Source organism: Arachis ipaensis, chromosome B06, assembly GCF_000816755.2.
Source record: "Arachis ipaensis cultivar K30076 chromosome B06, Araip1.1, whole genome shotgun sequence".
Classification (NCBI taxonomy): Eukaryota; Viridiplantae; Streptophyta; class Magnoliopsida; order Fabales; family Fabaceae; genus Arachis; species Arachis ipaensis.
The window spans coordinates 124,615,837-124,627,657 of NC_029790.2; the positions used below are offsets into that span (position 1 = coordinate 124,615,837).

At 34.6% G+C, this 11,821-nt stretch overlaps 1 protein-coding gene and 1 long non-coding RNA gene across 2 annotated transcripts; both read right to left on the minus strand.

Annotated features, from left to right (window-relative positions):
* On the minus strand, positions 789-1,779 carry LOC107648492. Its single transcript, XR_001621949.2, has 3 exons — positions 1,391-1,779; positions 1,222-1,275; positions 789-1,064 (listed from the first exon to the last, which is right to left on the minus strand). It is a non-coding gene; the product is annotated as an uncharacterized LOC107648492 (long non-coding RNA).
* Positions 9,534-11,599, minus strand: LOC107605319 (RING-H2 finger protein ATL46). Its single transcript, XM_016307164.2, has one exon. The coding sequence runs from the start codon at positions 11,060-11,062 to the stop codon at positions 9,902-9,904; it is 1,161 nt and encodes a 386-aa protein (XP_016162650.1). The 5' UTR covers positions 11,063-11,599; the 3' UTR covers positions 9,534-9,901.

An 11,821-nucleotide genomic window follows, 5' to 3' on the forward strand; every position in this document is an offset into this window, starting at 1 on the left:
ATAAGTAATGCGTTCTCACCGGATTTGATGACCTATGCTGCTATGCATCTGTTATAAGTGTATGTTAGAGCACAGTTTAGTGATGAACTAATGATGCTCTAAGTGTTTATAAGGAAATTGAGATGAGTTTGATTCTTTATAATGTGCTTTTGGCGATGTGTACTGATGTTCACCATGTCGATGAAGGTGTTGGGATTTTCAGGGACATGAAATGTTCTGGGACTTGACAGCCTGACAGTTGGACATATTCATCCATGATCACCGTGTATAATTGTATTGAGGCGGAGGTGATGTTGAATGAGATTATTGAATCCGGAATTGAGTCTACTATCCTTGTTCTGACATCAATGATCCAGTGCTATATAAAAGCTGATGATTTTGTGAAGATATGTAAACAACTCTCGGATTTGTGCATGGTTCCAGATGACTGCTTCTGCTGTTGTCTTCTGAATGTTATGGCTCAAACACCAAATGAAGAGATGGGTATGCTGACAGATTGTGTTGAGAAGGGTAATGCAAAACTTGGGTCTGTGGTAAGATATTCGGTAGAAGAACAGGAAGGTGATGGAGATTCTTTTATAAAGGAAGTATCATAGCCTCAGTTGATGCTGAAGCGAAAATGCCCTGCCGCAATTCTCTCATTGATTTTTGTTTGAAGCTGAATGCAAATGGCAGAGAACTGCAGAAAAGATCAAGAGAATTGCATTCAAATGGCAGAGACCTGAGCTGGACATCAAAGTAGTTATGCATTTTCTGATTCATTTTGCAGAAATTTGTATTAGTATAGTAAAAAATAAATTATTTTCTAGTAATAAATTTTGAATATCTTATATAGAGTACATGGATGCTGTTATTACTTGTTGAATGTTGAGGGTGAATTACAAATACAGTATTCATGAACATGCATTATAAATTTATAACCAAGGCCTTTCTTTTATTGTCATCATTCTTCATGAACTGGAAGAAGAAAAGAGCTTACTGCAATTAGGATAAGATCTGAAAAGTACCTCAGTTTCCCTTTCATGTAATTGCACCAAATCAAATTACCCAACTTTCTTTATCATCTGTTGCACATATGATTATTGTGATTTGTATGATATTGAGCAGAACAAATAAAAACTAGTTGGTAATGGCTAATTAGTAATTACTCTAACAATTGAGGGCATGTAAATTCATTGAATACATATAAACAAACAACTCCGTCAGCAAAGTGAAAAATACCTATAATCAATAATTCAATATACCATGCTACCAACACACAAAATCTGGCCGAACCTGATAATGAAACCAGTAAGTTTGAGTCATTGAGCTAAACCGGGGCTTAAACCTGATAATGAAACCAGGGGCTTAAATCCACATGAAAAACTATACAGTGAAGTGTTACAGTTACCTGGAAAACTTGAGAAAGGAATGGGATTGCAAGGAAGGAAGAAAAAGGGGTAGTGGAGGGAAAAAAATTTGGACCATTTCTCGATTTGTGCGTGTCATCCTTGCGCAGGGCCATGCTAATCTTCTCTGTATCGTTCCAATTTTATCGGATGTCCCCGAAGGGACGAGCCTTTTGTGTTTCCTTTGCTATATATTCTGTCAGAGTCGTGTGACCCTAAGCGATGTGGGACTTTACTGAGTCAAGTGAGAAAGAGAAATTGAACATGAAAATGGAGGACGATTAACATCTCCATCACAGTTTGCATGAGGTCATAAGGAGTTCTTTCACACAGTCGCAGGGAGGGAGCTGGGACATGAAGAAGAAGGTGACCAAAACTCTACAGTAGTAACTTCTTACATTTGTGTGGGCTCCACCATGTGTAAAAATTTACCTTATTTTTTGATTTATTGTTTTTTATGGAATATAAAAATTGAATAAATTACTAAAAATAAATAAAAATTAAAATAATTATTTAACTTTAACCTCACGATGGGACTATATTGAAATTAAATGAAACTTTTTTGGATTTAAATAGGACACTTTAAACTTAAAGGACCAAAATAGGATTACGCCCAAACGTAAGGGACCAATTTAGTATTTTACCCCTTAAAATAATTAAAATGTTTCTAAAAAGTTTAAAAAGCATAAAGATATAACTAAACAAACTATTTTTTCTATAAATGGCAAAATTTTTGTATTTATGAAATAATTTGTACATTTGATCTAAAATTTATTAGGAACATTTTTATAATAGGACATTTAAGACACGAGATGGGTAGAAATCTTCATACGACACTGTAGTGACGCATTTCATTACCAACTTCATAATGCTCTTCAGCAGCCCAAAATTTTCCGACCCTGTCTAGCCTTTTAAACACTCTATCCAGTCCCTCCCATTTGGGCCCTTTTTATGTGAATCTCGACCCAATGTAACCGAGGTCAATAAGATTACAACTTATTATCCAATCTGCAAATTTTCTACACGCATTCATATCTACTCTCACCCCTTCCTTTTTTTTCCTTGGGACTTTCTATCTCATTGAAGTCTTCCACAGTCATCTACTCCTTTTTGATATGTTATGATAACTCCATCACTTCCTTCCACAATCTTGGGCTGGCATATAAAGCCGTGAGAAGCCAATTTCTTCTATTACTATAATTAATCTACATATAGACCCACTGAGTTTTAGAGGATAGAACCATGATATTTATATGTGGGTCATTTCACATTATCCAAATTCTACCACTAAAGCCGATCGCATCCTCCACATGATAAGAAGCAAAACCAAAACTCCTTATAACCTCTCTAACTCTATTACCACTCACCCTTGTTTCTAACAATACTATATCAGGTCTAAACTGTTTCATCATATCCAATAGGGTACGATGAAAAGGCCTTTACTCCCCGCCCTTCTACAATTCCAAGAATTGATAATCATAAATAGATATGAGTAAAGCAGTACATCTTAAAGATAACTTAGGCCCTTTCTTGAGGATTTTCTTCCTCTATATGTTCCCCCATCAGGGCTACATCTCTTGGTCCTTCCTGGTTCTCAGCCAAATCATCTGCGTTTGTCTCGCACTCTATCATAATAATGCCTCAATCATTCTGATTGAGCATTCTTTCTACTGCTTCTGTTGCTTCTATCATAGCATCTGCATCAATTGATAAGCTTATTTCTAGGAGTTTGGGATCAGGAGACTCCTCCATCTTCTCATCCATTTTTTTTGTGTTCATCACTATAGATTTAGAGATGTTTGTTTCTTGAGACACTTGACTATTTTTCATCCAATTATCGTTGTGGTGTGTGTATGAATATTCGGGGTGGGTTTGATGTGTGTTGGTTGTAATGGGCTAGCCAGAAAGGGTATAAGGGAGGGTTGGTTTGGGCTGTATTTTAGGAAAAGGTGTAGAGAATTTTTGTCCATTTGGATCAGATTCTTGCAACATATTAGGAGTTTTGGTCATTTAGGCTATTATTATGTGGGCTGGTTAAGGGCACGGGTTGATGTGGGCAGATTTGGGTCTTGTTAATTGATACGTAAATATCTTATACCCATTTTCTGCTTATTTTCTAGTTAAATTTAGTTGGAATTTAGTAAGTTTAGTTATATTTTAGTGTTAAAATTCTTTTTGGATGCTACTTTGAGTTTTTCTGGTGTTTTTATTATTTTAGGTGAAATTCAAATTAATTTGGCAGAGTTTTGAGCAAAAAAGAGAAGTTTTGAAGTTACCCCTTTGGGCGCTAAATGCCAAACTGGCGTTTAACGCCAACAACGTTGAAAGATAAGGAGCGTTTTTGCCTCTTTGGGCGCTAAACGCCAATCCTGACATTTAGCGCCACTCAATCCGGATCCAACCTCTTCAAAAGAGCATCTCTAGTGGATTTAGATTTTTAATTATTATCTTATCTTTTATTTTTGTAATTTTTATTTACAAAAAAAAAAATCTTTTAGATTTAGAATTTATTATTTTATTTTAATTTCAAATCAAATGAGGTTAGATATAAAAGGAAAAAGATACACTCTTTAGGGGGATCTCTTCTCATCTTCTCAATCACGCACGTTTCACTTTTTAGAACTTTTGTTTTCTCTGTAAGTCATGAGTCACTAAACCTCCTCGGTTAAGGTTAGGAGCTATATTTATTTCTATGGATTAAGACTATTGTTTTTCTATTTTAACTAATGTATTGATTCAGTTTCAAGAATTGCTCTCGTTCTTCATCTTATAAATATTGGTAGAACGATAGTATAAAACCCTTATTCTACATGTGTTCTTATGATTTTCGACAGAGCTATCTCGCTTGAACAACAGCTTGAAAGCAAATTCCTCCTAAATTGCTAATTACTTGAACTAATCTGGATACGTGACATATAATCCATTTAGTTTTGGATAATTAGGATTTCTATGGCCATAAACTAGGTTTGAACTTAATCCTCTAATCTAAATTAAGTGACCAAGACATTGTCGGTTGATTTGGGTTAGAGGAGACTAAATCACTAAGACATTAGGGTTTAGTCAATTACAGTTTGCTGTGAAACGAATCTTGCATGATTAAAATAGTTAGTAAGAAAATTTAATTCGGATGAATAAACAACTCTGAAACCTTAACTGTTTTCTCTCATATATTTCATACTACTTTTTTGTTTGCTTTCCAATTCTCTAAGTTTACTTTTTAATGCATTTTACAACTCTCAAAACACAATTTTTGCTTGCCTGACTAAGTGAGTCATTCAACCATTGTTGCTCAGTCTATCAATCTTCGTGGGATCGACACTCACTCATCTGATTTATTACTTGATACGACCCGGTATATTTGACGGTTAGTTTGTGGGTATTTGAAAATCCCGCATCATTAATCTTATGGTTGTCAATCGTGGGTCTGGGGGTGTTATGCACAGCTTTTGCTACAGTGTCGTGGTTGGGTGACGTGGTAATAGGACAAATCTGGTAACCGTTATTCCCATCATTATCAATCTCATCATTGTGTCCTTATAGTACAACATATCTTGTACTAGAGATAGTACCTTCTTCATTCTTGCTCCCATCAATCCCACTACTCCCAATATGCTCTCATTTTCCTCCTTTTTTGCTTCTTGTTACTCTTCGGACCACCATCCATGGTCCATATGTCTGATTTTTCTCTATCATGACTTGTTTACCTTTATCTTTTTTAAAAATTCTAACATTTTTCTCTACAAAATTCCTTTCCTCTTGTATCTGCTCACTTGGTTCTCCTTCTCCCTGAGCTTTTTCAGTTTCCATGGCAGTATCGCCTCCGTTTGCTCCCTTGTTATTAGATGGACAACTTGATTTTTCATGCCCAACCTTCTCACAACCAAAGCAAATATTATGTAATACTTCATATTCCACCCTATACTTCCCTCGTTGATTGCATAGTGGGTAACTAGATGCTCTGTGAGGTCTATCTCAACGCAAAGCCTGGCAAATTTTTTCTCCTTCTGTCTGCTGTGTTAGTGTCCTCCTTCAAAGTTCTAGACAATATTCTCAATCTTCTTTAGGATTCTCTCATCATAGCATTCTATTGCCAGTCTTGGCAACTTCACCCAAACTGTAATTTTATCAATGGAAGCCTCTATAGGGTTGAAGTTTAGTTTCCAAAAACGTATAGAGAGGTAGTGATCTAAGATCTTCCAAGGTCCTTCAGTCAAAGCAAAGTCCAAGTCTTCTTGTGAGTAGAATTTCACAATAAAGAACTCATTACCTATGTCAATAACATCAATACTTTCCATTTTTCCCACATAGCTTTAAGCCTTCTGGTCAGCATCATCAAAGATATCTTTTTGCCTAGTAATTCGATAATGAGGGTATCCTACCAAGGTTTCCTTAATTCCTGAATGGCTTTCTCATTAATTGTGAGGTTGTAGATATCTTCGACCTTCTGCACAATAATGTCTTGACCCTAATTATCTTCCTATTCCATGAGGCTTTTTTCTGTTGGTTCAGTCTCCTTTCCCCCGCCTCTTTCTTCTTCTACTGTTGCTTTGCCTCTCCAGACCATATCACTAAAGGTCCTCTTCTGCTCCTTAGCCTTGCTCGTATTGCCTCTTTCCTCTTATGCTCCTTGCATCCAGTCCTCCTCTTCTCCTTGCATCCATTCCTCTTCTCTTGGAATTAAGGATGGATCTTGGCTTCTAGAAAAGACTTGCTTTATATCTAAAATTTTGACTTTTTTTTCTTTTTTTTTTGGTGACTGATCCTGTCTTTTTCTCACAGGTATTTCTGGCATATAGGATCTGGAGTAACCTCCACGTATGTAGCCGCCCCTCATAAGGCTGCAGGAATAAAAGGTCCAGTGGTTTGCGGTGGTTTGCTCAATAATAACCCTTTCTATACCACAAAATATTCAGCAAACTGGTTGCCGAACATATATAAATCCAAATACAACTAGTTTTACATGTCCACCCATGAAAATAAACATGGAATTAACATCTTAGTTTATTATTATTAGGGCTGTCAAATCGTCAACCCGCCTAAGTTTGTTGATTAAACAGGTTGATTCGTTTAAACTCGCTTTATTCAAGGGTCATAATTTTCTAATCTGGACCATTTATTGCCAGCATATTGGGTTAAATAGATTGGTTCGTTTACTATTTTATTTTTTGAAAAATATTTTGACAAAAAATATCATTTTTAAGTCAAAAACCTTAAATAAATAATAATTTTTTTAGTTGATGGGTTGAATTTTCGGATCTAATCCGGAGAAATATTAGTCAAAAGTACTATTTTTTTAATGTAAACAAATTTAAACGTGTTGTCCAGTTTAGTCCGTTGGTCTAGTTTGTTTAACCCGTCATTTTTTTAGGTTAATCGAACTCCTGTTTAATTCAAAATTTAAACGAATTTAATTTTAGAGACAAAATTCACCTATTTAAACGGATAAATAGACTGACTTGATGAATTTAGTATATTTTGACGGTTTTAGTTATTGTTGTAGCATGTATTCGCTTTCCATATAATTATGTGAACCACTTTTAAAGTCGTTCTATTATTCCTGCTTGTTATATTAGACCCAATTTTATGTAAAGTAGAGGATTTAATATTGGTGAATATTTTAACATGACTTTATAATTGTCTTCACATAAAATGTCTTTATTTAAAATATATATGGTTAAATAAATAAATCACACTTTTAAACAAAATATCTTTATATAAAAATATATTTTTGACATCTTTATTTGAATAAGTGTCTTTAATATTTTAAAAGAAATTCCGGTTCAACAACACTTATATGAGTTTGTTAAAATTGAAGAAAATTATTATTCAAATTTTGTTAAGGATGTACAAACAAATTTCTGTATAGAAATATTCACCAATAAAAAAAAACAATAATCCCATAATCTATCAATCTAGCATGCTTTTGCTCCACATCAGCCTACTTTACATTTCTCCCTTCTCCTTTTAAAGGCTTTTTCTTCATTTTGGCCCCTTACCTTTTCGCCATCATACCTTTCACTTTATGATACTTTTCTTTAAAAGTTCCATTTAATCTTTAGTTTCACAATTATCTCACAAGACAACCGTTGCATTATCACAAAGTTGATGTTTAGAATGAACAAACAAAATCTAATTTATAAATATTAAATCTTGTGGGACTTAAACATACAAAACTATTACATTTAACAAATCCTATGAAAATTTAACTATTCTAGTATTAATAAATAGAATTTAACATGAACCAACATTAAAATTTAATGCAAATTAAAATCAACCTGATACTTGGGTTTTCTAAAGACTAATGATAATTTTGCTGTTTCAAACAATCAAATGTACGGTTGACAACATTGAACATTGCCTGGCATTAATGATTATCAAATCAAGGACAAGCCCAATGTTGCGTTTGTTTGTAATTGAATTAGTTATAAAAGATGCATATTAAGAAAAAAACGACAATAGCAATCTTACAAGTGCTAATCCTGTATACTTTTGTTTTTTTCTTTGAACTACCTATTGTTAGCATTCTGGTAGTTGAAAACCATCATTGACATTTGATAAAATAAACCTCAATCCTTAAATTCAAAATGGCCAAATGGGAGTTGTATGAAAGTGACCCTACACCACTAAAACTAGAGCCAAATTTTGGATTAGAACTAGTCACAAGACGGATTGAAATTGAAATCCAACTGCCACATAGGCCCACAGCTTTCATGGATTTAAGTATGAAACTGCCGTCTATATCTACCCACGCAAAAAACTATTTGTAAAACCATTTATATTCAACCAAACAAAAAACATTTATACTTCTTGTTAAAATAATTAACAAAAAAAAAGTATAAATCTATAGACCATAATACAGAGAATTGTTGTTGTCCAATTTTCACTTTCAATTTTACCCTTTCAATTTTCAAATGATGCACGGACACTGACACGAGACACGACACGGGACACGCCGACATACGAATTTTAAAATCTTACATGACACGGGGACACGCATATATGTAAAATATAAAGTATTTTTAAAATAAATTGTAATGATATTTTGATATTTTATTGATATTAAAATTTAAAATAAAATTTTTAATTATTTTTAATATCTTATTTTAATTATATCAAGTATTTAAAATATTTTTTGTTTTAATAAATAATAATATATACTATATCTAAATTTATTTTAAGAATATATGTTAAGAATAAGACTGGACACGGGGACACGTGATGGTATTTAGGTGTGTCCAGGCGTGTCCAAAGAAGAATTTTTTATTTTTTATTAAGACACGGTTGGACACAAAAGACACGTGTGTCGAACGAGTGTCGGTGAATGTCGTGTCCAAAATGTGTCTGACACGCGGACACGATAACTCAGCGAAGTGTCCGTGTTGATTATCATTGAACAACTTTTTTTCCTCTCAAGGTGCATTTTGGATAACTGAATTGTTGATTAAATTTTAGTGTATACATAAAATAAGTATAAATTTCATTTTTCAAAAACCAAAAATCTTATTTTTGTCCTTTTTTTAATACTATTGTATTCTTAACAATGATACTTGTTAGAAAAAAACATTAAAAAATTCTGACTTTTTTAGATAACGAATGCATTCAAAATTTAAACTTTTAACATTTTAAACAAAAAAAATTACGTTAATAACCTTAATTATTGCTAAAGTCCCTCATTATTGTTTTCTCGCTAACAACATCCAATAACATCAAAGTAGATAAAGAAAAAAAGACTCAGGTTTATATTTGTTTCTATCCTTTAAAATTCTTTGTAATCAAATTGTGACTTCTCCCAGTTTATAGTTTAACATAAAAAAATATTTATTTTTTTTTAATTGTAGAATTAATATTTTTTCTGTTATTTATAAATGTCATTTGAGTATTTTTGACTATTTCTAATTTTCTATGAAAGAGAGTTTATTCCTATGTTTAAAAAAAAAAAAAAGAGTGAACAAAATTCAGCACCTTAAAAAAGCCAATAAAGCAAACGCGTCTTACTCCCGCCATATAGGTAATTCTATCATGCTTTGATTCACACAGTTAATTATATGATTTTATAGGTCATATTCCTTTAGTTTGGCTTCACTTCTTAATCAATGGTAAATACTAACAAATGCTTATCAATTATCATAAAAAGGTCCACCTCCATAATTACAATGCCGGCATTGGAACAGGCTAGGCTCCACAACCAAATTCAATTAACTAAGTAACTGTAATGATGTTCAATAACTTTAATTGTACAAATTTGTTGGGTATGGGAGAAGTCAAAAAGGAATTTGAATTCTAAGACAACTATGGATTAAGCACATCAAGTTTCATAATAAACCCAAGCAAATAAAGAAATGTATATCTTACAAGTTACATCTTCCTTAATCCTGACATATACATGTAACCACATCACAATATACTGCAATCAATCACCACAATTTCAAGACTCTAGATCATACCAAAATTTTGAATGAACAAATTATTCAATGGATACTAACATGAATTCTAGCAAGAAAGGGGAGATAATGTTATACCTTTTCTGATGTACCTTCCATTTCTCTCATCCAAGGCAAATCTGAATTAAGAGAAGATGGTAATCCAATGTTGTGTGCATCTGAAGAAACTGAAAATTTTCCCTTCTTTGACCACAACCATATTTTGGAAACAGAATAGCTCTCTCCTCTGCTAACACTAGTAATGTTCTTTCCTTCCCTCTCAACCTCAACTGATCCCTCCTCGGAATTATCATCGCCGCGACCCTGCCGGCGATGATCACAATTCAAGGTTATCCGGAGATCCGATTTTCCAAGTACATACTGGTAAGACCCCATTGAGAAACATCTTCTTGCATCCAAATTACTACTACTAGCCTCTCCACCTTCCGGCTCGGCCGCCTCCAAATCAACCCTCCTAAATTTACCAAGCCTCACAGCGACAAGCCCCTTGTCCGCAGCTTCTTCAGTCTCTTGAACTGCAACCATCTTCCCTCCATTGTTATTGTTACTACAGGGGAACTGGCAGCCCTCATCTTCCCTCAAATCATTGAAATCAAACACCGGATTCTCCATGGAAAACCCCGGCGCGAAGAGTGTTCCTCTACAGAGTGGGCAAGTGGAATTCGAGAGAAGCCATGTGTCTATACAGCTGATGTGGAAGGCATGGCTGCACACAGGGAGCAACCGGAGCTTATCCTTGTCGGAGAACTCGCAGAGGCAAACGGCGCAGTCGAAAGGTTCCTTCGGCCCCTTGATCTCCTTGTACTGGAAAACAGGAAGCGCATCGATGAAAGCCTGGTCAAGACCAGAGTCATGGAGATGGAAAAGCTGCTGAAGCTGCCTCTGAAGAGTGTCAGAGAGAGAACCTTCATGGTGCCGATTAGGTTGAGCAGATGCAGAGGAAGATGAAGGGTTTTTAACGAGAAACCTAACAAGAAGGTGAAGGAGACCGGAGATGAAGAAAAGAACAGCTAGAATCACTATGATGAAGAGCACAGCAGGACTGAATTTAGCACCGGATGTGGAAGGTGAGGGTGTTGTTGAAGCAGAAGGTTCTTTCTGGAAAGTTCCAGAATATGGGGATGTTGAAACAAGAGGAGGTGGGTTTGTTATGTAACCGTCTTTTCGGTTGATCTGGGAGTGTTCAATCCAAGCCATCTTCAAATGGGACCACTTATTCATCCTCCCGCTCATCCCAACATTTAATTTGGCCCCAAAAGAATTGAACACTCTTAGCTGACTCAGATTCCAGATGAGTATATAGAGTATAGACGCTCTATGAATGGAGCAAGCAGTAAGAGGAGAAAAACCAAATCAGCATCATGACTTTTTTTTTTTTTAAAAGAACTCAACACAATAAAATGTGAACACCACCGATCATGGTGTTTTCTGGATTCAATCTTTTGTTTGTGTGGAGGCCTTTCATTTCAGGTACAAGAATAAACCCTAAGGGGAAGGCAGTATGACTTAGCTTAAGCCTTAAATAGAGGCGAGACTCATCAGAGGAGAGGAAAGTGGAGTGTGAACGACTTTTTTGTTTTTATTTTTATTCCCTCTCTTGCACCAAAGATTTCTCTCTCCAGTCTTTGTCATGTTTTGTAGATAGAGGCAGAGAGCGCCAAATAGAGAAAGTGGTAACATTTTCCAAAGTGCGAGGTAAGGCTGACAAAACAAACACCGTGGGTTTTCAACCCACTCGACTCATCAGCGCGTGGAGGGAGTGAATGCACAATTTTGCTGAATTTTTGAATGAAGAGTTCATCATGTGCACTCAGAAGTCAAACCATTACACCAGTTGTCAGTTGAGTTGAGATATGTCAAATTTCATTTCCGTTATCGTTTTAGGAATTTAATCCTTTCGATCCCAACTTTTTTTAACAATATGAATAATTATTAATAAAATAAAAATATATTATATTTTTAAATTATTTATTTAAATCTTAATATTTTATT